This window comes from Numenius arquata, chromosome 17 (genome assembly GCF_964106895.1).
Source record: "Numenius arquata chromosome 17, bNumArq3.hap1.1, whole genome shotgun sequence".
In the NCBI taxonomy this organism is placed as follows: domain Eukaryota; kingdom Metazoa; phylum Chordata; class Aves; order Charadriiformes; family Scolopacidae; genus Numenius; species Numenius arquata.
The window spans coordinates 10,075,981-10,102,022 of NC_133592.1; the positions used below are offsets into that span (position 1 = coordinate 10,075,981).

Genomic DNA, 26,042 nt, shown 5'->3' on the forward strand with positions numbered 1-26,042 from the left:
AGGCTCTCTGCCACCAAGGGTTAAGTATCCAAAGTCAACTATGGGATAAACAGGGACATTAAACAAGACGAGGAGTTATCCAGAGCAGTCATTAAGTGTTGGAGAGTTTTACAAATAAGATTGAGTCCCAAGTGCTTCCTGGTAAGTGGTGACACAAGGAGGTTCCAGCAAAGTTATCAGCCTCCATCCATTCAGGAACCGTGTCCAGGTGGAGATGAGGAGACGATGCTGCTGTGGGCAGAGTAACCTGCTGCAGGGAGGTGCACCACTGGCACCCCACCATGCCTGGGGATGGGCAGTGGGTCACCACTGGCACCTTCATCGTGCAGAATCATAGAATTATCCCAGTTGGAAGGGATCTTTAAGATCATTGAGTCCAACCATCAACCTAACACTGCTAAAACCACCACTAACCCATGTCCCTCAGCACCATGTCCACACGTCTTTTAAATACCTCCAGGGATAGTGATTCCACCACTTCCCTGGGCAGCCTGTTCCAAGGCTTGACAACCCTTTTGGTGAAGAAATTTTTCTTAATATCCATCCTTAAACCTCCCCGGGTGCAACTTGAGGCCATTTCCTCTTATCCTGTCACCTGTTACTTGGGAGACCGACCCCCCCTGGCTACACCCTCCTTTCAGGGAGCTGTAGAGAGCGAGAAGGTCTCCCCTCAGCCTCCTTTTCTCCAGGCTGAACACCCCCAGCTCCCTCAGCCGCTCCTCACAGGACTTGTGCTCCAGACCCCTCACCAGCTCCGTTGTCCTTCTCTGGACACGCTCCAGCCCCTCTATGTCTTTCTTGCAGTGAGGGGCCCAAAACTGGACACAGCATCGAGGCTCAGTACTTCGAAGTGTGGCCTCACCAGTGCCCAGTACAGGGGGACAATCACTGCCCCAGTCCCGTACCCGGAGACTTTTCGGGCCAAACGAAAAGTCCTGTCCCCGGGCCGGCCGGGGGTGTGCAGGGACGGGGGGGGGGATGCCCGAAGAGCATCCTAGGCGGAGCTGGAGGTGGGGTCCCGCCGCAGGCCGAGCCACCTGCAGGGGTCCGGGGACGCAGCGGTGGCCACCCCCGGGGCCGGGCCGGCGGCGGTCCCCGATCCGGCGCCGCGTTTTGCTGGCGCAGCAAGTGCCGGCCCCGCCGGAGGAGGGAGGGAGGGAGGGAAGGGGGAAGGAGGAGCCGGCTCTCGGCGGGCGGCCCGGGGAGGCAGGGCCGCTCCCCGCCCCTCAGCTGGGAGCCCGCAGCGAGCTGCTGCGAGCTTCAGAGGCAGAGCCGGAGCGGCGCGGAGCCGGGCATGGGGTAGCCGCTCCGCTGCCCCCACCATGTAGGCGAGCTGCCGGGCGCTGCGCCCATCCATCGCTCCGCGCCGCCTGCACCGCACCGCGTCCGCACCGCACCGCACCGCACCGCGGGGGGGGGGGGGGAGGGGGTACCATGCGGAGCCCCCCGGCCGCCGGGCTCCTGCCGCTGCTCCTGGGGCTGCGGCTGCTGCTGGGCGGCGGAGCCGCGGCTCAGTACTCCAGCGACCTGTGCAACTGGAAGGGGAGGTGAGGCGAGACCCCGCCGGGCTCCGGGGGAAGGAGGGGAGGGGGAAAGCGGGAGCTGCCACGTCCATCCCCGCCACGTCCATCCCCCGCCCCGTCGGGGGAAGAAGTTGGTGCCGAAAACAAAAGGGAGAGCTCTCCCGCTGCGATGCCCGGCCGGGGCTCGAGGAAGAGGGGGGCGGCCCAAGGCGGAGAGCCGGGGCTCTGCCTCCATCCCCCCCGCGGGGGGCCGGCCCCGCTCGGCGGGCTCGCCGCGGAGAGGCGCGGGGCAGCGGCCCCGGGAGCGGGGGAGGGATGAAGGGGCCGGGGCGGGCTGGGCTCCCCTCTGCCCGGCTCGGGGGGCTGGGGAGGAGGAGGAGGAGGGCGGTGCCGTGTCCGCCGCGGAGAAGTTTCTCCCCGCGACCGTCTTCTCCGCGGAGGCGGCCGCGTCCGGTGAACACGGCGGCCCCGGGTCTCTCTCCCCCGGCGAGGACCGGCGCCGGGATGCGGTGCACCTGCGGAGAGCTCGGGCGGCCCTGCCCGGGGCTGGGCACCCTACCTTGCCCTGCCCTGCCTTGCCTTGCCGGGCTCTCCCCCGCCGCCCCCGTCCCGTCCCTCCGCAGCCCCCGGGGTCGCTCCCCGCTCCCGGGAAGGTATCCCGCACTTCGTCCCGCGGAGATGGCGGTGATGATGAGCCCTGGGAGCGGGGGCTGGCAGAGCGGCTTCGCTCCTCATCTATTCTAATTGCGCTGGTTGTGAAAGCTCTCCAGTTCTGAAGTGTTTATCTCCCGAATTATCTTTCCTTTAATTGCTTGTAATAAGTTTAACGTGTGTGGTTGGGTCTGTGACCTCCTCCGCTGTTCATAGTTCTAAAAAAGCGACTCGGCTAACAAGCAAGTGTTGCTGGGTCAGGCTTTCTGTACTTGGAGAGTAAAACGCTTTGACTCTAAGATTCTGCTCAGATCTGACTTTCTTTAAAAGAAAACTTTGGCCGGCTTGGATCAGTAGGGTATTTTGGAGTAGGGAAAACTCAAAGCAGGGAAACAGCTGGATTGACTTTCAACATAACAATTTCTTATCTGTTACTGTCTGAAACGTGCAGATACTTGGTATTTACTGTTTTTCTGAACTCATTTTGACTCTTGACAATTGATGCGTAGTTAATCCCAGTGAATCCACTTGAAGGAGATTCTGTTTGATAGGGAGCAAACCTTTTAGTTCTGTGGCAAACTACTAATTGTATAATTTTGCTTTACGAACCTCCCCTCCAAGCTGTACCTGCTTTCATCCCTAAGCAGCCTATCCTAGCTGCATGTACTTACCTGGACCTTACCACAGGGTACCACAGCGTGACCATCCCCTGTAGTCTTGTCCTGCTCGGTTCCTATTTTTGTCCTGTTTTCTTAGAGCAAGCAGTGAGCACCCATGTCTCCTGAGCAGGGCTGGAATAAGCAATACCTTGAGTATCAGCTAAGGGGGTGATCCTTTGGCAGGGGAAGTGAAATATCATTTCCTGTAAGTAAGTTTGGGGTGAACTGGTGACGCAAGCCTGGACTCACTCGCCTGTTGTTGCTCCTGTGAGCCAAAGCGGTGACAGCTTTGTGATGATGCTGTTGGAGGCCCGGGGAAGGAAGAGCTGCCTTCTTGCATGCACTGTTCAGTCTGGGTGTTTTCGCTTGCGTGACAAGAGCCCCGGAGTCCAGGTGGACAGGAGTCTTGGGAGGAGATAAATAAACCAGGCGGGCTTTGGCCTTACTGGTAGCAAACAGGTGCCATCAGAAATGCTGGCAGTCCTAAGGCTGTCAAATATCATCTGCTTTGTCCTAAAAGACTAGCAGTTAAGGAGAAAAGAAAGGTAATTTGATGAACCAGTAAATACCATCTAATTAAATATTTCAGTGTGGATACTAATAGCCATATGGGTCAGAAAGGTCTTTTTATGTGGAATATAACATTTTGAAGTCATGTGATGTTTTTACCTTAACTTTGAAAAACCTGTGAACTTGGAATGCCAAACTGTAATCTGTCTTCCCATGGAGAAGTTCTAGGTTGTCTTGCGCAGGCAGATTTCAGAGGCTAGGGATCTCCTACAGTAAGTCTGAAGGTGCTTTCTTACCTTTTATACATGTCTATATTGAAAGCAATGATCTTAAAAACAGAATATTCTGGATATGATTTTTTTTCCCCATTAGCTTGTGGAGAAGTGCCCAGCTTACTTCCCCAAGTAGTATGAAGAGCTTCACTAGGATTCCTATAGGAATTCCACCTTTGTGCTTCCAGGGAAATCTGATGCAATGCACAGCTTGACACCTGCAATTTAAGCCATAGCAGCATCTTAATAAATAGCTTCACAGACAATTTCCAGGAAAGCTTTGTCCAGAAGAAAAGAGAAACTTCGCTATGGTGTGTGTCTGGCTGTTACTCTTGCTGTAACTTCAGGTTTTTGTGCTGCAATGACCTCTCGATGCTTTGGGCAAAAGCGCTTCAGTGACATGCTAAGAATATGCTAGTCTGGTGTTTTTGACTGCAGGAGGAAGAATTCAGCTCTGATGTGGCTGCGTAATGTCCGTCAATCTTGCCCTCTGCACCGGCAGGTGCTCTGGGGAAGTCTCAGTGCTCTCTAGCTTGTCACCCTTAATTAGATAGCCAAATTAGGAGCGACAGTTCCCTGCGTTCGCTGAGGGGTGCTGGGAGGACATAGGTGCTTCTAGGGCTCTTCAGGGGATCTGTAATAGAATAAATAAAGCAAATAGCTAAAGCAGATAGCGTGAATATTCTTCCAGCTCCCTTTTTCTTTTCATAACACCTGTTGCACGTTGCAGCATAACATCTTGCTGCCCCGACACCGTAACTGATCTTCCAGGGCAGACAGAGGGGGGGTGGCCGCAAACGGAAAGGGAGAAGAGCGAGGAGACAAATGCAGTGATTCAGGATGCCCTCATGGATTGGTATGAGGAAGTAGTACTTGCAGTAGAAGTAAGCCCCAATAAACAGCACGCCTCTGAAAGGGAGGATGGATGGCTCATCCATCACTGTAACCATGAAACAACTGCCCTATCTCCTCGCCATATACTTAAAAAAACAAAAAAACCCCAAAACTCAAATGAGCTTGGGGAAAAAAAAAAAAAGGCTCCCGGACCTCCATTATTTTGTGGATATGGTGTGTCTGATGACTGGCTAGTGAGAACTAAACATGACATTAAACCATCTCTCATTGTGGGGACATCTCATTTTGACGGAAAGCAAAGCGACAGGTTTTACTGGATGATGGTGGTTGCTGTTAAGTAATGGGAGCATGTATTTTGAAATCTGCTTAACTTTTGAGTCATCCTTTATTATAAGGCTTAGTGCGTACAGGTACTTGTGCTTGATGTATCTGTCTAATGGCATCACTCTTGCCTGTGGGATATAATTGGCTTTCAGAAGATAATTTCAGAATCCACCCTGTTTTTTGTTTGAACAGCATGAACGTTTGAACAAAATGAGTGCTAAGGCTTTTTTTCTCTGGCAGAAATTCACTGCCTCAGTGTTACTGGGATCACTTGCAACAGCAGTTTCACTGCATGAGTTCAGAGTTTTGCCGCTGGTATCTTCCCTTTGTTTAAGCACCCAGGCTTCAGGGTGGAATTTGCCAGGATATAAGTCCTACAAAACCTTCGCAGCTTGTTTTGATGTCCTGAGTAGGAACAAGTGATGTGTGAGGGTAGGTTTTTTGCCCCTTTGCCGAGGGGTAAGATTTACACTCCTTAATTTTACTTATTCACTGCTTGCACATAAACAGACTTCTGTGTTTTCTGTTGAGTGGCATCATGCGCATGCTGCGGTGAAAAGTGATTTGGTGGACCAGATGTGGATTTACAGTCAACTTGAAATATCCCATTGAAAGTTAAGTTTCCTGCATGTGTTAAGTACTACTGAATTTGAGGGCAAGAGACTAAAGGTCAAAAACTTGTCCCTCTTTTCTCCTCATCTGTGTTCTTGATGTGGCTTTCAAGATTATTCAAAAGCACATGTTTGCAGGCACTATTGTTATTAAATATAACTTTTTTTTCTAAGCTTCCTCATGTAACCTCTATCAAATGGGTCACACTGACACTCACAATAATGAGTCACATCAACAGTAAATGCAAACCATATGGGTGGTTTTTTTATCCCTTCTTTTACACATGGCTTCGTGTTACTTTCTAAATGCTGACTTGAATTTAAACCCGGTTCAGCACCTGAATATATCTTTGGGGTGGGGAGCTGTGTATTTGGAGGTTTCTGTTGAGAAACCAGATCTTGATGTCATTACTTGCACTGTACTAAAATATGTTCTTTACCACAGATTTCCTGTGTAACCTCAGACGAGTCACTTAATCCTTTTTAATTTTTTTCTTTTCCCTGTCTTGGTTCATCTGCCCGCAAGTGGCGATGTTGTAAAGGTTTCCTAAAGCACTGCAAAGTGTGAGCTGAGTTGAAGGGTCTCATTTTGGGTGGTGTTCCACAGGCGCAGAATAAAAGATGCTTATGTTTGGGAACTAGGTACGCAAGGCGTAGGAGGAGAAACAAGCTTGGTGGTGAAGTGATTTGCTCATACTCGTATAATAGGTTTGTGACAGGACAGGGACTGGGACCAAAGGATTTTTGCCTAATAAGCCCAATACTGTAACCAATAAACCAGGCTTCCCACAACTTTTTCCTTTAACTGGGGTGCCTACAGCATGCAATGTCTTATTAGTGCTTTGCGTCACTCTGGGTAAGGAACCTGTGGGGTTGGTCCAGCATCAGTGACAGGCAGCAAGGGTTGTTTAGAGCTGTCCTTAGTTTAGGCTGTGGGCAAGCGAGTCATGAGGATCTACTAGTCATCCTGCTTAACCATGGCAGTTTGCTCTCCTCTCAGCGGCAGTTGGCCCTGGGATCCCTGTGTTGCTCTCCTGTCCCATTGCTGTGATCACCAGCCCTCAAAACGGGCGTTGGGGCGTTAATTTTTTGCTGTGGTGCTGGATAAGAACACAGGGCTGATGGTGGCCCTGTGCCCCAGCAATAGTAGCTGGCCACATGTTCTCTTTTTTGCTGAACACCCATAGCTGTGGGTCTGCTCAAAGCCCGTCGTAGCTGGGCTAAGCTAGGCTTGAACCTCTTATTGGGGAGAAGTGGGGGAACATGGTACACGTACCAAAAGTAGGCAGCATAGTTTAATGTTTCCCCAGCTGTGAGTGGGGAGTGTAGTGTCTTCTGTCCTTACCTCCCAGTTTGGAGATTGGGGCTGCCCAGCTGGGGCAGAGGGTATCGGTAGCACCCAGAGCATCCCTTTGCTCCAGTTCACAGGGTGAGCTTGGCATCCCTCCCAGTTTCAGATCCATTGGGAATATAGACTTGGAAGGGGAACAAAGTGAAAGGACTCGGCAAAAGGTGGAGTCCAATCTGCGAGGCTGGAGAACATGCTGGTTTAAGCCACCAGGAAGGGAGTTCAAGCATACGTGTCCTACTTAGTATGCGCCAAGTCATTTGCCACAGCTCAGCTGATGGGCAGTAACTGAGGCTGTAGTAATTTAATTGCTTTTGATCATGTGCTTATATCCTATTTAATTTTGAAGTCAATCACTAGTGGTTTGACTTTTTCTTTTGGGAAATGATTTAAAACTGTCCTGTAATATTAAGGTTGCAGTCTTGCAAGAGGCAAGCGCTTCTGGCTGCTGCTGAGCTGGATGGACTAATACTCAATACTCATAGATTTCCTGCATTTGTTGATGTGGGTCTTTGAAGGTTTGAGGTTATGACAGTCACATTACTAGCTCTGTCATTTCTCTAACTTTCTCTTTCTTTCTTCCCTCAGTGGCTTAACTCACGAGTCTCACAAGAAGGATGTTGAACAGGTCTACCTCCGCTGTTCTGAAGGGTCAATAGAGTGGATGTATCCCACGGGAGCACTCATAGTCAACCTGCGACCCAATACTTCACCTGCCTCTTACAAACATTTGACTGTTTGCATAAAGCCGTTCAAGGACTCTGCAGGAGCAAATATTTATTTGGAAAAAACTGGAGAACTGAAACTCTTGGTCCGAGATGGAGATCGCAGCCCCAGTAAAGTCTATTGCTTTGGCTATGATCAGGGGGGGCTGTTTATTGAGGCCACTCCTCAGCAGGACATTAGCAGGAAGATTACGGGCTTCCAGTACGAACTGATGAACAAGGGGATAGCATCTGATTTGCACACAGTTTCTGGTGAGTTCTGGCATATTGGTCATATTTTCACGTACTGTATTGGATGCATAACAGATGGCAGCGTGAGTGAGTGGGAAAGTGGTTGGGTCTGAATTTCATGTGCTTTTAAGGACATGTTTTATAAACAGGCTATTGCGGAAGAATTGATTTTTTTTCTCTCTTTTTTTTTTTCTTTTTTTGTTGTTGTTGTTGTTTTTTGGAAGCTGGTTAACATAAGCTGAATTCCAAATGATTTGTTAAGGGCTACGCTGTGAACGATTCTCCCCTTGCAGGCGTGGGGTGAATCACAGGAGCTGGCTTTACCCTGCAGTGAACTCCAGCGTGAACTGGGCTTCCAAGCCTTGCTGTAACAGTTTTCTAAATACTTTTTAACTCAGTTTTTAAGACCCCGCTGCATGTTTTGAATAATAAACATTTAAACAAGCAGGAACTCCTTTTCCTTTTTTTCTTTTTTTTTCCCTCTGAACCTACTGTTACTTGCTGACCTAATTATTGCTTTTTTTTTTTTTTTTTCTTAAACCAAGGAAAATGGTGTGTTCCTTCCTCAGCTCTGCCTACTACACTCTCTTGAGCATTACTGTGCCACGACAGCACTCTTCAAAACCATGACAATACTTTTGCAGTGCCGGCGTTGTCTTCTCTCTCAACCACTATGAAAAGCAAGTTTTGTAGGGAGGAATTTTACACCAAGGAAAAGCTTGTAGGAAGGGGGAGCGGACAAACTTTCTGAAAGAGCTTACAAGCCTGTGAAGTCTGATATTAAATAGCAAGCTAAATGCCATTTGGGAAGAATAGTTCTAGGTGTAACCTAATTATGCTAATCAATTAGTTTGAGAAGAAGAAAAACTAGTATTCATGGAGGATGACAGGGGGAAGGGGAAGTTATCTTTAGATAGGCAGTATCTGGTTCATGCATCTCATGCATTCAGGATTGCCTCTAGCTTTTATCCCCAAAACCCGGGAGGGGAGCTTTCCACAATAGCCTGAGGAATAGCAGATCTGGACTAGTTTGTCCCAACTGAGTAGGGAGGTTTCAAGGTTTAGGGATTTTGAGAAGAGAGACCGTGGTAGCAACCAGATTTCTCTTTTGAAACGGTCGGGAGTGAAGGCAGCCCCGCAGCAGGGGAGAAGAGTCCTCAGAGCACATTTGGGTAAAAAACCCTGTAAAGTGAGCCTAAGACACCATACGTAGGCTCCTAGATTCTGCGGTAGTGATGCCACATGCTTTGCCTGAGATGCTACTTGATAAGCGGTGGTGTGGCTAATTAAACTGCAGCTGTATCTGCTAGGCATTGCATCCCTCGTCCCCCTTTGGGATAAGTGGTTGCAGAACTGGAGTCCCATCCTCTCCCCTTCCCTGGCTCCCTTCCACGACAGGACTCTGGATTCATATGTTTGTATATTTGTGCATACTCGCCGCCCTGTTAGCGTTTAGATGTTGGCACGCCAATTCAGATGTGGCATTTTTATTTTGTACAGATCTTAGTTGGGCTGAGGTGAACAGTTCTGAACTCGGCGAGACAGGAGCTGGCTGAGGGCTAATGCAGTAACCCCAATAACTGATAGGTGGCGTGTTTGCCATTAAAACAAAAAAATCTATAAACACAAATATTCAAATATTGAAGTTTCCTTCTTGACTCTTGCCATGTGTGCAAGTTGTAGCTTAATACTGAAGGTTCTGCATTTTAAGCAGACTTCTCTTCCTTCTGCGTTGTACGACTGCTGCAGATGAAGTAGGGCATCTGCTGCAGAGCTGTTTTCCCAGTAAGATCATTTCTGCAGGGATGAATATGCTGCGCTGAATGTTAGCTATGTAGTAAAATTCCATTGCAGAAGACATTAAATACATTGTTTAATCAGTTATTTGGAGAATGTTCCCAGATTCAGTGCTTCTTTCTTTGACGGGCTGTGAGGATGGAGACGCATGCAGGCTAGCGATAAGTCACTTCAACTTACCAAGAAAAGTTCTATGTGGTTTTTTTTTTTTTTTTTTTCCAAAAAAAGTTGGAATTGCTTTTTTGTATAGGTAAAATAGTATGTGAGAAATACTGCTCGTCCCTGGTGGTTTTACTTTGCACATAGATTTATGCCGAGCTTTGCTAAAATCAAGGGGCTGGCATACTTAGCATCACAAGCCGGCACGAACTGCTGTGTTTTTAGAATGAAGTGCTCTTCATTCCACGTAAAATCTTGGAGATTTTAAAAGCTGATGGGAGTTTTCTTCAGAGACTTTCAGAAGTCAAACTGAGGACTGAATCCAATTACAGCCTCCCTCTTTGATAGGCATATTAAATCACTTTTTCTGTGACTGCTGTATTCTCAGCTGTGACAGACACTGGTTGAATTTCAGTGCTCTCCTATAAAACAATGTGGTGGGCTATCTGCTTCACGCTCCAAGTGTCTTGTTTGGACAGAAGAAGCTATTTAATAGTTCATCAGCAGAGCCTTCCGGGCAAACTAGGGATCTCTATTGTATTTTAAATGATTTCTCTTGCCTTTTTTTGGATCCCCAGACTCTGGGGAGGGGCGGCGGGGGGTGAAAACACGATGAAAATGCCATACATGACTCTTTCCACTACTCAGTCAGATGAGCACTTTTATTCTCCTATAAATATCAATATGTCTGGGGAAACTGCCAAATAGCTGCCTTGTGAGGCTTCTATAGAGCAATATATCTGGGGGTCTTTGCAGTTTGTGGACCTTCTTTCTTCTGGAGCTGCTTCTAGTATTTCTGTGAAACCTCCGAAGAAACGCATTTTACTGAGCAGTTCATTTGGAGGGGAAGTTTCCAGTCAGTTGACTGAAATCTCTGGTGACTTCTTCATCAGAGAGGAGGCTCCAGCCAGAGGCAAGTGCTGACCTTCAAGGAGCTGAAAACTGGGTTTAAGGTTCTGCGTTTCTCTCCGAGCACACTTCTGTCCCTGTTTTGGCTGTTGCACGCTGGAAAAAAAACCAAGTGAGCATCTCTCTCTTGAGTTGCAGTTTGACGGAGTTGGGCTGAGCTGGCAGTAGGTGTGAAGAGGTGACAGAGAAGCGAGATGCTGCTGCGGATGGGGGCTGAGATGTGCTGGCAGAGCTGGGCAGAGGAGGCTCGTGCACTTCCTGACCTCGCTTAACGCTGCGTCTGAGGGCGAAGGACTTGCATTATTTTCTTGAAATTGCGGGGTAGAGGAGATGACAATCATAAAAGACCCAGGTGTGGGGCTCAGAAATCCAGCCCTTTCCTTGTGCAATAACTACTCGCTAACAACTTCTCCCCACTTCGCTAAACGGTGTGTTTGTTTCCTGGTGATAATTATTGTACTCTGCCCTTGAGTTTACTCTCTCTGCCTAACCTGGCATCCCAGCTCTGATTAAAGAGTGTAAGTCATCTGTTTAAGACTTTAATGACCTGTTGTGTCCTCAGAATCCTGACATTGCAGGGTGCATCAACAAATCAGCAATGCTTGGCAGGGTGCCTGTGGTTTAATTAGAAAACCTCAAGTTTTATTAGTTTACAGTCATTCTTTCCCACTTAATCAGGGTCTAGCAAATAATTCAGCAGAAAACATACACAGGTTCTGAATTGGCCTTTCCCTTTTCTCCGGGAGGTTGAATGACACAGCGCAGCCTTAAAATTTTCCAGATTTGGGGGGGTTAACCCTTTTCTTGGCTCTGAGTCTGCCTTATTGCACTCTTTTATGGCTTCCCTAACTGTGGGAGGTATTTGTAGTGTACTGATAGGTTTTAATTCAGATTGCTGAAAGTTGGTGTGGGATGGTTTTTACTGTGATAGTAACCAGCAAAAAAGCACATTTCTGGGGGTTTGTAGTTTCTTAAGCTGGGAAGAGGAGCAAAGGCAAGCGTGTTCTACAGCACTTGTCATTATTTTCTATGAGTAGTCCCTAAGAAGGGTCACCTTGGCAATTCAGACACCTTGATGGGTGCGTTCTCCTCTTGATGCCTGAAGTGATGGGTGACTGAAAGAGCTTTTGATTTCAGGTGAGGTTTTGGATTGCAGCCCTATATGATTCCACCCGCACCGATGGTCCCTTAACTTCAGCTCACTAAGGCTCTGAAGCCTTGGTGTTTGCCCAACTGAAGAACTGAGGCACAGTGACATTTTGGCCCAAGGCCATTTGAGAAGCAGCAGAACTTGTTTAAGGTGTTGAATTCTATTGATTCTAATCTTTTCTGCTTGCGCTGGAAGTAAATGCTCTGGGTCTCTGCTGCGCTGCCTGTATTGGCAAGTAGATGGAAGTTTTGGCAAAAGTGTTGTTTGGCCATATAATTCCTAGAAGTTTTCTGAAGGTGATGACCCATATGAGCTTCTCAGCTGTGGTGGATTGTGTGCCTGGTCTAGGTCTGCCTTGCAGCACAGCAAGCTGCTTGGATTAAATTCCTATGAAAAGTGTGGAGGTCCCTTGAGAGTCACTGGCTTTTTAAGTTCTTCAGCTTCTGCTCAGCTAGTGTGAAACAAGAATCTGTAGATTTGCCCTAACGTTTTTGAGAGGGAGGTCAATCCTCTCCCCTCTCTCCCACCAAAAACCTTTATTTTGTTACCTAAAGTCTATTTCAAGAGCATCGTATCCAAGCTCTGGCTCCAGCTTTATGTAAGGTGTGTAGTTTGCTTTTCCCATTACACACTCATGGAGATGTCTGTAATTTGGTTGTTAGAGCTCAGGAGGTAAATTGAAAGCCCTTTCATTACCCACCCACTTTTGTGTAGTAAAGAAGTCAAACTTTAACAAAAATGTCCCTTTATCTTGATGGCATCTACCAACTTAGTGCAGGTGCTATTAACTGTTTTATACATTTTCTTTATTAATGCTGGGTACCTGGCTGAGAATATTAATAGATAGGAGGTACAGTGCTCAAGTGGGTATCTGAAAAACAAGGCAAAACTGGATAAATCCAGTTAACTAATTAGGAACAGTATTCACCTATTTCCTGTCTGCTGTTAATTCACTGGCCTGAGAAAACAGATTGGAAATTAAGAAAGCTCATAAGAATTTGGGCTATGCCAGTGTTTCTACTAACAAATGGCTTTTTGAAGCACCCCTCTTAACTTTAGATCTTTATTGCAGTTTGGGTTTGGCAGAGGTGGGGCACCAATCTTCCATATCTCAGCAGGTATTCTCTCAGAGCACTGTTGCCATCGCAGCTTGTGGGCTCCTGATCTCATGCTTTCCTCTGGTTGCTCCCCAATAACCAGTATTTTTTGTTCTTTCTTGGAGGCTGAATGAGCTGCTAAGGCCAGGTTGGATGGGGCTTTGAGCAACCTGGTCTAGTGGGAGGTGTCATTGCCCATGGGAGGGGAGTTGGAACTTGGTGATCGTTAAGGTCCCTTCCAACCCAAACCATTCTATGATTCTTTGTAGCCTGAAGCAGACACGCTAGTGTATTTTTCACTTCTTGTTGGAGTGGAAACATTCACGGTTTTTGTCCCAGAGCTGGTGAGCAGGAATCTTAGGGTGGCATGCCCGTTCTCTGCCAAGGTATTTGCAGTATGGAAATCGCCGTTGGTCCCCGCTGTGCTCATCACCAGGGTTTGCAGAAGAGGTGATGGAAAGAGGCACTTGGAACACTTAAATTGAAAGTCCCCGTGACCTTTACGCTTAGCACAGGTTCTGCTTGAGTCATTGTGACCATCTGAGATGTTGGCACCACACTCTGTGGCAGGGGTGGCAGCACCGCTGTGAGCTGCAGGGCTGGCAGCGGTCTATATTCCAATACCCACCATGAGGTGAGAAAAATGGCTTGCTTTGTCTTCCTCCCCCATGGTTTCTGCACAGGATAAAACTCTCATACCTCTTGGGGTTAAGCCGTGTTAGGGGGAAAAAGCAAATCTGAGTGTGGTCTGGTTTGATTTGCACAGAAGAACAGAATTGATGTCCCACGTCTCCCAGCAGGATTTGCTGGTGAAATTCATAACGAGCAGCACAGCAAAGCCCAGGGATCTGTTCTGTAAGGCTGAGTTCATGGGGTCCTGGTGGCACATAAGGTTGTCTCTCTGCTGCACTAAAGGTTTGCTGCTGCTTTATATGCTTTTTCTCTCTCTAAAAGGTCAGCAGCAAGTTTTAAGAGAAAAACACCAGGAAGCATCCTTACATGCGGTTCAAAATATACTTCAATTATTGGCCTTGTAATGGACCGTTTTGACACTCCTGCTTTAATACATGTTATTTTCTGAATAGTTTTTTGTGTGCTTACCCTCCTTGCAGGAAGGATTTCCGTAGTAACTTTCATGTCTTTTCCTATAGTAAAGGATGATACAAAACTAGATACAAACTAACTTTTTACAAAAGAGTAAACAGCATTCCCTAACCCTATATGTATTTGAAAAAGCACATTTTAAGGTAGTTTTTGAGGGCACATCACTGCACTGGGTGTCATGGATCAACACCTAAATTGGTCAGGCTGGCTGCTGCATAACAGAACGTGGAGTGGGATTAATTCTGAGGAGCTAGAAACCTGCTCTAATTATTCATGTGCCTAAAGTGGTCAGATTTGCAGCGAATGATTGACTGGGGGGAAGAGTTTGAGAGCAAAGTTTTTGCGTTTCTTCCTGTGTGAAATGAGTGCGGTTCTGATGCTTGGGGAATGCGCACGCTCTTATGTGTTCTTAAATTGAGCAACGGTGACATTTTCGGCATCTGAGCCTCAATAAGGTGAAAAATTTTAAACTGAGAAGCGTTCACCATAATAAAAAAAAAAAAAAAGGCAAAATTGGAGGGATGCCCTAATTTAATGTCTCCTTCTCCCAAGAAAATGAGTTTGACAGCAGTCTCCTCTGGCCCTGCTTGCCCTTTGACGTTGCCAGGACAGTAGTTGGTTTTGCAATGGGCAGAGGAGGTGACAATGGAGCTGCAATGATAAATACACAGCTGCAGGGGAGAGGGGGGGGCAAGAAAATAGCTTATTTTTGCTAGACTGGCCACGAATGCCGTTAGCTTATTTCTCAACTCAGTGGGCAGTCAAAACCAATAAGCAGTCAGGTGTATTGTCCGGGCAGCTGGGGCTCTGCTTTGCTCTGACCTTTATGTACTGCGGAAGATAGTCCCACAAACAGATTTGCAATCCAACAGAGTTGCTTGGCAGTCTTTAATAATGCTCGGTGCTCGCTCTGCAAAACTGTTTAGTTTGCTAATTCCTGAGGCTGTAGTTAAAGAAAGGATGGGAGGGCGGGGGAACCGCATTCCTCTGCCGGCCCCCCCACCTTCCCCGAGGAATAAGAAACTCACTGAAACATGGGCCAGGTTTTTCCTGTGTTAGGGCCTTGATTTGCAGGAGAGAAAATCTCTTTCGCCTTCATCTGTTGTAGAAGTCAAAAAATATAGACTGTAATATTGCACGGGTACTTGGAAGCTACCCTGGGCCCGAAGCTGTGATTTGCTGAATCTGACCTTGGGTGGTTTAATACTGGGTCAAAAAAGCTGCTGCCGTACGACACACAGCTTTGATCCAGCATTAACGTCTGCTGCTGATTCACCTTTGTGGAAGGGGTTTTTTGGTATGGGTTGTATGGGTCCCCCCTCGGCTATCTCTGCACCGCTTGGACTCCTGTTTGGGATTTGGGCATTGACTCCTGCAACAGGCAGAAACCCTGGTGTCCTACTCGTTTGTGGTGGTCGTTAGTGCTGGGATACACGCACGGAGCCTGGCCTGGCTCTCCACTGCCTGAACTCCCCCAGGATCCTTCCTGTTTGTTTAGGATGCACCTCTGCCCCAGCAGAACTGTTAGCAGCTTTGCACCAGCTTCATCTATGTGTAAGTGGATGTGAGAAATTTAAGACACAAAAAAAAAAGGGGGGGGGGCGGAAAAGCCCAGGCTTATGTAGAACCATGGAATGATCTTGATATGACAAAGAAATGTGTGCTGTTAAGTAAGAAAAGCTGTATATATCTTAAGGCTTTACCTGTTACAAATGGAAAACCCTAGGTAACTCTGTTGGGGGTTAACTGAACAGTGTTACGACACTGAACACCTCACTGCGTGAGATGTACCCCTTCCACAGTCCGCCTCAAGAACAGGCTGATCAAATAAATGTGGTTTTAAAATAAAAACTGGCGCTGTTCCTTCAGAGCTCTCCCACACACCAGGAAGAATTTGATTTCTAGAAACAGGAAGAAGGACCTGTGTGGATGTGAGTGCACATATGCTACTTTTTTTTTCCTTAGTCTTTTATTTTCCTTTCCTTTTTTTTTTTTTTTTTAAACTCACTTAATCTTTGATCTGTCATTACTCCACTCTCAGGGTTTAACTTTAACCAGCCACTTGTTACTTAATTCTATTCCCCTGCTCCATAGGAGGCTTTAATGGACCGGACCGAACAGGAGGGTGGTGGGGAGGGAGGGAGGGAAGGCTTTGTGTCCCTGGCAGGTACCCAGCCTGGCAGTAGGTGCTGGCTCCAGCCTCTCCCGAAGCCCTGGCCGGGGCAGAGGGAAGCTCTGGCCCCAGAGCCGTGTGCCTGGCCGCACAGCTTCTCCAGGGCACGGGGGTAAAAAACACCTTACTTCTTCATTTTCCTCTATGATGCATGGCATCTCAGCTGAGTGTTTTGTTCACTATCAGAGACAGAACTAAACAAGACAAAACTTTCTTTATAACTATGTTTTCCTAGATCTGATCAGTGTGTGCTTTTACAAGGCTTGGGAATGATGTTTTCTTTAGAAGAAAAAAGACGTATTTTCAGAGTGAATTTTAGAGGGAATGAGTCAAGCGCTCAATCTCTGTGGGTTTTGAGTCAGTAGAAATATTTGCTGTGGTTCTGTGCTGCTGGTGGTAGATGGGCAGCGTGGAGGTGTGATGCTACAGCTGCCTGGGCTCTTGTGGGGAGCCGAGAGAGAGGTCCTGCCCCAGCTGCAAGGTCAGAGGAGACCAGAAGAGCCCCTAAACCGTCTGGAGGCACCTCTGCCTTCCAGCAACTCATCCATCCTTGCGCCTGCCCAGCGCTTCCCATTCCTGCTCCCCCTTGGGCAGCAGTGGTAGGTTTGAGGAAGGATAGAGGTATTTTCTGTGAGATAAACAAATAGATACTTCTTTTATGGCTTTATATTGATATCTTGTGCACATACAGCAGGAGACATTCCCGGCAGCTACCTTGCTGCCTGCTTTTCTCTTTAATTGCCGTTAGGAAGGGGGAAAGAGAAAGCAAAGAAATGGCAGATGATTGCAAATGCTGCTTGCACAGAAATGGGGACTAGTTCAGTTGCAGAAACACTTCTTGCTTGCTGGACTCTCTTTTCCGCTGCAATTCAGACAGAAGGAATTTAACTGAAAAGCCGGTCTGCTGAGTAGGGCTTTTTGGACACAATACATTGCAGGCTTGACTGTAACCGAGGATTTTTATAGTGCTGGTGATGCAACGGGTAAGTGTAGGAGCTGGGCTGGGAGCTGGCACTGACCCTGTTACCGTTACATCCCTGCCCACCCCAGCACTTGGGTTTGCCACGGCAGCCTGGGAGCCCAAAGCCCAGGGCTGGGATGGAGAGGCTGGAGAGGGTCGGGGCAGCGATGGAGACTGAGCTGTGTAGGAGGGGGCAGGGGGGGAGGTGGGGAAGGGAGGAAGACGGTGTTTGGGACAGGCATTATTTTTCCCTGATGGAGCAATAGGTAGCCCAGAGGAGGTGGGACGGAGAGAAGTGTCTCGAAGATGTGACACTTCTCGTAATTTCTCCTGGGTTGATGCAGCTCATGCATGGACCTGGAGGTAGAGTTTAATAGTGTCTAATGCTGCTTGAATAAAAACTGCTCTGTGTTCCCCCCCCCCCCCCCTTTTTTTTTTTTTAAAAACAAATGACAGTTTGTGTTTGTAGGTGACCTTTCAACTCATTTGTTAGAATGGGTGCTGCATCTTGGAACAGCAAAAAGGCATTGACTCTGCAATCCCAGAGGACCCTTACGTGCTCTGTGGCTGCTGAGCCAAGTTTCATTTTGAAAGCTGTTGCAAATGGAGCTTGCCTAGTACCAAATCTCTTCCTCACACTGTTTACATAAATAGTCTTCTTTGGTACTTAAGGACTTTAATACCCTCTTGGAAGACATTTCTGTGAAAAGATAAATTTCTGGTTTATGGTCTCTTGTCTTAACATTTCTCAGAACACAAAGGTCATCACATCTCTAATGGTGAGGTTTACAATATGCTTTTTTTATTCTTTCTTTGCAGGAAGGAAGTGGTATTAACTCAATTCTCTTGGCACAATCCATGCCACAGCATATAAAAGTCTGCATTTCATTAAGCTTATTTGCAGGTTTAAATTGTTCTTGGCCAGTGTCTATATTTTCCGAGCTACTTCTGGAAACTTGTACATATGTGCAAGTTGAACTGAGTGTTGGAAACAAGCTAAGGCAAGGAGCTGGAGCTAATACTTTCTTTTCTGAAGAGATAAAATCACCAATATCCCTGCTTCACGTAAAGAAGTTGGGGAGAACGGCCATTGCAGCATCACGATTTTGGTCCAGCTGCTGAATCACCACCTTGTCCTGTACCAGATCTTGGCTGTGTTTTGGCCATAGAAGAAGGGAGCCTTTGAGTTTTGTATCTTTGCTCGTGATCCTTATTCTGAGCTGCCTTTTCTGCTCAGCACAGGGGCTCAGATTAACTTTCTAGAAGATATGGGGCTGAACTCTTCTGCCTTCAGAAGAGCACTAAACTCTCTCAGTTATTCATAGCATTAACCTTTTATTCATTGAAGAAGCACAATCTCTTCGGCTCCCTTGTCCGAGGCTCATTGAGCCAAGGGGCTTGGGAGTAGCGCGAGTCCAACTCCGGTGTTTGCTCCCTGACTTGGCTTTTTCCTACTGACACGCTGGAAAAAGTGCAGTGCTTGCAGAAAGCCCTGTAATCCTATCCCATCCAAAGACAGGAAAACCTTGTAAAACAAAAGAGTGATGAGAGAGCTCCTCTGTGTGTTGTGACTGGGTGTCAGTAACGTCCAGCCCAGCTGCGGAGATGCTCCGTGTCATCTGGCCGCGTTTTCCCTCTCTGCCTGGCCGCAGGTACTATGGGAAGTGCAGGTGTGCTGGATGCAGCTCTGCTGGCCTGAGCTCCCAGCTCGCTTGTTCATTTTAGATTTGAGATGCGCTGGCCTGCAGATGCATTGATGTAGTTTAGACGGTGTTTTGGTGCGGGGGTTGTGAGTGTTTTGAGGTTGAATACTGTTTTGGCTTGCTCAGGAAGAGCTTTCTGAGGGGGTGAGGAAAGTTGAAGGTATATCTAGAGAGGAGATGACTAGTCCAAGCCTGGTAGACCAGAGTGCTTGTCAAATTTTTGTCTACCACCACTGCAAAGTAGCAGGTCCTTTTGTTTGGGATATGAGCTGTGAGAGGTTTGTTCCATGGCAGAAGTGTTGCCTCTCCAGAGAGGAAGTCTAGGCAAACTTAGGAAGAAATAATTACAAGGATTTATTCTAATTTTTAATTAGTTAAAGCAGGATCAGGGCAAGATGTGTTTGTTTTTTCTTGCATATTTGATGGTTGCCCTTAAACTCTTTTGTCTCCCAGCTGAATCACTGATCCAGTAATCAGTTGAAACATAGTCATTTCTGCTTAGGACTCAGAAAAATGACTGAGAAATGCACCATCATTGGAGAAACCACATCTCTATTTTTATAATCTGCTCGCAGAAGTCTGTACTTCGTGTTTCCAGGAAGGAGACTCATCCTATGATGCCCTTTCCAGTACGGGTACAATTGCAGAGCTGCCAGCAAGAATTTTAAGGGTGTGGGTGGTTGGTTTTTTGGGGTTTTTTTTGGTTGTTTCTTTTTTTTTTCCATATGAACTAATGCTGATGTCAGGCTGAGAGCTTTCATCCAGGAGATGGGTCTGCTCTGGCCCCACACTGGTACACCTTGAGGTGCTGCAGTATGGGCTGGCTCGGTTTAAATCAGCCTGGTCTGCAACAAGACCTACTTCTGAATGTCTTCTGCTGAGCGTGCAAAAGAAAAAACTACTTGTTTTTATCAAAAGATTTAAGCTTAGAACTAACAGAAAATAATGCTCCAACCCTGCCTGGGCCTCCTCAGTAGCTCTTGGTACTTAAAAGGTCTGATTGCTCTTCAAAGGATTATTCAGAAATGCTAACGTGTGGGTGATGCATGCCACGGAAACTGGAAGCACAGATAAACCAGCTCTATGTTTCCCTCCCGCACCATCCTCACCTCTACCACACCGCACGTGTATACGAGCTGCTTAATAAAACCAAAGGGTATTCCTCGGTAAAGCGGTTTTCTGCAATTACTTTGTGTTAAACATTTTCACTTCTGCTTAAAGGGTGTCTCTCTTCCTGTGTGTGCTGCCGGAGCAGTGATGTATGTTCAGCAGAGACGTAGGGTGGGTGGAGAAGGTCTTTCGGGCTTAGTAAGTGGAGCTTTGGGACAGTGTGTAGAGACCTGCAGCCTGGTTCATCTGGTCTTCTTGATAGCTATGAAGCTGTGGAGCGTGTTGAGAAACCTCAGGACAGCCAGAGGAGACTTCTTACTTATTACTTACGGTTTGGAAGCTGGTTTTGGGGTAAGGTAAGGTCAGTTGGACCCGTGGATGGCTGTTGAAACACAAATGTTTCAAAAGAAGATCAGGCCCATTCATGTGGTTTCTGTGACGCTTGCAGCCAGAGCCAGCATGTCTCACTTCAAACGTGTCCTGTAGGGAGCTGTCATCCTAAACCGTGACGATGGCCCTTCAAGTAACCCCCGTCTCCTATTTTCAGAGGAGAGGAGGGTTGCGTGCCAGTGTCGCAAACCAAAGGAGGAAGGACTGAGGTTATGTGTGTGTGTATGTGCAGAGAGAGGACGGCAACACCTACCCACAGCTCTCGAGGCAGAGGAGACTCGTGCTAAACTGCAGCACTAAAGGTGCACTTAGATCCATCCCCAGTGCTGGAGGACACCCTTTCTAGACAATTCAACTCCCTGGTGCTGGCCGAGCTGAGGACCTTCTGGAGCTCATGGCATCTCCTCAGGGCATGTCCCTCTCTCTTCCTGAGCGTTTCTGCCTCCCCGCGGAGAGGACCAGCAACATGTTCGACAAAGCTGTTGGCCAACAAGTGCAGTCTATTGTTAGTATCACCACGTCCTCCTCGGTAACATCAGGTTCAGAGGGCAAATCGCTCAAAGCAGCTGGGACATGACTGCTGGCTTGTGAGGAATGATGTAATTACATCTCCCTCTGTGGGGAGGTGAATAGAGAGGCCTTTGGAGGCACTGGACCGGGGGGATGCAGGGAGAGGGCTGCCTCAGGTTACTTCAGGTCAGGATACTGTCAAAATCCATCAAAGGCATTCCCAGGAGAGTCGGCAGCCGACGTGCACAATGCAGGCTTTATGCCACCGGCGGTGGGGTTGAGTTATAGGCATCTGGGCTTTAGAGGGCTTCAATAAAACGTTGCTTTTCTCCTTTTTTTTTTTCACCCTTCCCCTGCTGCTGTATGAATTAAGGCTCTTTGGCTTATCGAGTTTAAAGGAATTAGAGCAGCTGACGTTGATATTGTTGTTGTTGCAAGTTCATAGACTTGCTTTTGGACGCGAGAACCTGGGCAGCCCTCGAGACATCCCCAGGGAGCCGGGCATCCGGCAAACACAGCCGTCTTGTTTAGTAACCGGGCCCGTTTCCCCAGAAAATGAACATCTTCACCTGCTGTGCATGAGTGAAGTGCTTTTTTGTTTTGTTTTGTTTTTTTAGTTATAAGGATGCTTCCCATTTTAGCCTGAGGTGTGCGTGTCGTTTGGACCTACTGTTGGAGGAGAACACCTGCTGCCCGATTCCAGAGTGAATGAGTGCTGAGCTGCAGCTAAAATCACTAACTTGTGGTGTAAACACACAGATTCCTTAATGGCTGCGATTCAAAAGAAAGTGTAGGCATTGCCTCCTCCTAAGGATTTTGTTTCTTTTATGAGACTGTGTAGGAACGAAGCTTTGGTTGTAGCCAGTGAATGTTATTTGCTTTTTAATGGTCCATTTACCTCGGCAGTAATCCTTCACGACTCGCTTTCCATCTGTGCTTGCATACCTTGTTTTTGCCACTTGCAAGATATATTTGATACTCTGTGAATGCAGATGTGGGAGTTGTTCCACAGAAGAGGATTTCTGTTCTTTGTATGTCTGGTATTGCAGTGATGGGTGGTGGTAAATGGTTGTTAAATAAGCTTGCATGCCACCAAACTGCTGTGAGTCAGCGTGGATCTGAAGTAAGTTTTAAGTAATGATCTAGTGTGAGCAATGCTGAGCACTTTTAATTTCCTTTTGCATTTAAAAAGGATGCCGGATTTTGCCTTGAGTCCACAATTAAAATGATTTGGTTCTGTGTATACGTGGAGATTTGTTCATTTGATTTATTACAGTGTCAGTCTATTTAAATGGAAGGAACCACTTTTAAAGTATTTTGGTTTTCATCTTTAATGCTGTTGCTTCTGTTGCACTCCTCCTGAGAATAAAAATGGCTTAGTCATTTTGGTTTTTTCAATTTTCTGATGGGGTTGGACGAACTACAGAGATGTCTGGTCTAAACCAAGACTGTTTTCACTCAGACTTAAAAAGGCTGAGATGCCTTTTTATTATTAGATCTTTGCAGAACAAAATATCTGAAATCCAGTGTCTGAAATCCCGCTGTGGATTCTGAGGATGTCCATCAGCTGTGCTTTGTTTTAGAGTTTCTGTCCATGTGAAATTGCGGTAGGATTTGTGCTGGTTTGCAGGTTCCCTCCGTTTGGTTGATCTCACTCAGGTCCTGGTTTGGGCAGAGGGAGGCTGGGGAAAAGGGGTGTTTGTCCTGGATGAATTTGGTAGGTGCCTTGAATGAAACGACTCCAGAGTAGGATGTTATGTGACTAATATAATTTTCTCTGTCAGATCAAACTTGGATGTTTGGTCTAGCCACTAATCAAAATCTCTTGAGTTTAAAAAATAAAATATCTTTAGACTGAATTTATTATAGTACTCCAATTATGTCCAGGGTCTATCTGATATTAAGCAGTGTCCAAACTTTTCCAAAAAAAGAGAGCTGAAATGGTATGTGGGGGGAAAGAGGGTGGTAAAGGCTGACTTGTTTCTGAAGGTCCCGGAGGCATCCAGGCTCGACTAAATAGAAATGCCCCATTGATCCAGATGCTTTAACAAAACTATTTTGCCAATTCCTTGCCTCTTCTTTTGGGGCTTTTTAACCGTCTTGAATTATTCCTTCAAATATCCCTGCCCAGAAATGTGCATTTTACATTCTCTTTAATCCTATTAAACAGCGTGCTACACTGTGTATTAATCATCTGACTGGAGCAAATCTAGTGGATTTGGTTCAATAATCCTTCTTTCTGGATCACTGCCTTTCTGGGACCTTGGAAAAAATAAGAGATTTGCCGTGTCTTACGTAAAAGGATGGCTTGTGCTGTCTAACAGAGGAAGGTTAATAGCTGAGCATCATAGGCACCAGCTACACATTGTTTAGACTAGTTTAAATCTCCTTCTTAGTGCAATGGATAAACTTCTCCGGGAAGCACGCGGGGGTGAGAGGAAGGGTGTGACTATTTGAGAATCTGGTAACTAAGTGTTTTCAGATGTTGAGGTTCAAAAAAAACCCTAAAATTTTGGGAGGTGGGGCGAAGTGGGGGAGCTTCAGCTTGGGGTTTGATGGTGGACTGTGTGATGAAATGAGCGGTAGCTCCAACGCTTCGCCTGGTCTCCAGCCCCGCTTTGCCGTAGGCTTTGCCTCTGCTCATCCGGGCGGAGCAGCACACTTGAGGGGTTTTCATTTCTCCGAGTGATGTGTAAGTGCCGCCTCATGGTGACATCCCGTGAAAGACGTGGGCTCTGATCCTTGGGCCACCAATGGACAGACTTAATTAGCGTCGCTGGGCAGGGCAGACCCCGATAGTAAGCAAATTCCTGAACTCAACAGGGTATTATAGAAACATCTGTACTGCAACTACAGTACCTTCTCCTCAGAAATAGCTGGCTGAGTACAAAGAGGAGCCACATTCTTGCATTGATTAGATTAGCGCTGATATCCAAATGTTTCCAGCAGTACAGGAAATGGTCTTTGTGCTGTTTGAGCTCTAACAGATACCGGCTCGAGTTTCCGCTTTGCCTCGACGCCCTCAAACACATGCGCTGGGGTTTTTTTTCCTTCCCTCTTTGCCTCCCCCACTCTGTAACCTCCTGGATCTTTGATGTGGTGATAGACTAAATGGCTTGTGAAATAGCCCAACAGCACTTGATAGAAATTGTAAGAAAGAAGCTTTGCCATCAGAGTTTAAAAGGCACATGATCTTCAAAGCCTTTCCGAGAGCTTTGAATTTACAGCAGAGCAGGCTGCAAATGCACCCAGTATCAAAACATATTTTGCATAAGCACAGCGAGATTGTAGGGTGTTTGCTAGATAATATATCCCAGCAGGAGCAATAAAGAGGTCCATATTCCTACTTTAATACAAAAATCTCATGGAGACTAGGGTTAGCCTCCGTTTCTTGTAGTGTTATTGATGCCTGGCAGCTCTTTGGACCACTTGTCTCCATGTCGCGTGTGTGTCCTGTTTTTGGTTAATTTAAATACTGGTTTATTTATTTAGTGCTTTGCTAACTCTGACCCTTTATCCCCAGCTCCCTGCCGACCATGCAGTGACACAGAAGTCCTCTTGGCTGTCTGCACTAGTGACTTTGGTGAGTTGTTGCTTCCCCCCTCCCTTCTCCCCCCGGGTGGCTCAGTTGAATGTGACATCCATAAACACTGATGGGCACCTACTTACCCTTGGCAACTTCCACCAGCAGTAAACGCGGTCTGAAGGGGCTGTGTGTGTAGGAGAGGGAGGAGGACATGGTGTGAAGGACCTCAAAACCACGTGCCAGCTGGCACTTCCCCAGGGTGGACAGAGAATGACCTGGCAGCCACAATGGAAGTAGAAGTTCAAAGACTTGGCTGCATCTAGGAGAGGCCTTTACTTGCTGCCCTAAAATGGACTGCTGACAAAAGACCAAAACTTTCAATAATTCTCTATGCTTCCCCTTTTAAAGGGGAAATTAATATTAGCTGGTACCTGTAATGGCTGGAGAACAGAAAGTACGTTGTCAGGGAGCATTAAGTATGTATCTTCTCGTTAGAACTCTTTATCATGATTGATGCTATTTTTTTATGTGATTATTTTTGTGTTTAAATGAATATGTGGGTACCCTTTGCTGGACAGGCTACAAATATAAACTGTAACAAATACAAATATATGCTGGAGGTTACTGATACAAACTTAACTCTAAAAATAGCAAAGGTCCAAAACTGGGGCTGCTGTCGTGAAATCAGTTCCCCTTGAACTGTCTGGTTGCGTGGGGCTGAGGTTTTGGACCTGGTTCTTCCAGAGAGGTTTTGGGTGACTCTTCCTTATGTCCTTTTTGTGTTCCAGTGATCAGAGGCTCCATTCAAGATGTAACGAACGAGGCAGAAGAGCAAGAAACCATAATTCACGTCGGTGTCAGCAAACTGTACAGGCAGAAGAGCAAAGTCTTTCAGCTCACAGGGGAGAGTGGGAACTGGCGAGGACAAATAAAGACCCTGCTGGAGTGTGGGGTGAAACCAGGAGACGGAGACTTCCTTTTCACGGGACGCATGCACTTTGGGGAGGCCAGGTTAGGCTGTGCCCCTCGTTTTAAAGACTTCCAAAGGATGTACAAAGAGGCAAAAGACAAAGGGCTAAACCCATGCGAGATCGGCCCCGATTGAAACCCCCTGTTTGGCTGAAGATCGCTTTTAGCGTTTGGCTGGGAATATTTCCTGGCCGCGGTGAAAACTGAACAAAAATGGTAACTGAGAGCATGGAGAGATCTGGAGTGCAGGCTGAGACCCCGCAGGACACGTCTGCGGCCGGCCGTGCTGGGAGACTAATGGAAGCAACAGAGGTACGAGCTGAGAAGGCTGCCAAGCAAGCAAGGCTGGATTTTTAACCAATCTTGTCCTTACGAATTAAGTTATTATATTTTTTTAGTGACTTCCTTAGGAAAACAAACAAAGAAGACTCCCATGTCTTAATAAAAAACCCAAATGAAAGCCAACATGCCTTTGTATCTTTTTAATACTAATTTTTAAAAATGTCTTAAGCTGATGTAGCATTTTGGAATGGCGTATTCTGTATAAATGGCCGAGAACGTGGTAGAGCACAGTAAACCATCTTAACATTGATGCTTTGTAAAAAGCTTGGTGTACAATTCAAAGTTGTTTCTTATGACAGAAATTTATGGAGCCAAACTCGTGTGTGTGTGTTCTTTTTTTTTAATTTGAAAGAATGTACAATTGCCGCCTGCAATTTTTTGCCCAGGCTGGCAAATTCTTTCCATTCCAGAGAAATAAAGGTCCCTGGATTCG

The 26,042-nt window shown here is 46.8% G+C and overlaps 1 protein-coding gene across 1 annotated transcript; it reads left to right on the forward strand.

Annotated features, from left to right (window-relative positions):
* The first annotated feature begins 1,261 nt into the window (after positions 1–1,261).
* Positions 1,262–26,042, forward strand: METRNL (meteorin like, glial cell differentiation regulator). The gene is made up of 4 exons (XM_074160223.1): positions 1,262–1,547; positions 7,342–7,730; positions 24,296–24,355; positions 25,087–26,042. Exons 1-4 carry the CDS (start codon positions 1,435–1,437, stop codon positions 25,401–25,403), a joined length of 879 nt encoding a protein of 292 aa, XP_074016324.1. The 5' UTR covers positions 1,262–1,434; the 3' UTR covers positions 25,404–26,042.

Excerpts from the sequence above, each read along its gene's own strand:
- METRNL (XM_074160223.1), top strand. The coding sequence starts at position 1,435 with ATGCGGAGCCCCCCGGCCGCCGGGCTCCTGCCGCTGCTCCTGGGGCTG. Across the intron at positions 1,548-7,341 it reads CTGTGCAACTGGAAGGGGAG|TGGCTTAACTCACGAGTCTC; the intron begins GTGAGGCGAGAC and ends TTCTTCCCTCAG. Across the intron at positions 7,731-24,295 it reads TGATTTGCACACAGTTTCTG|CTCCCTGCCGACCATGCAGT; the intron begins GTGAGTTCTGGC and ends CTTTATCCCCAG.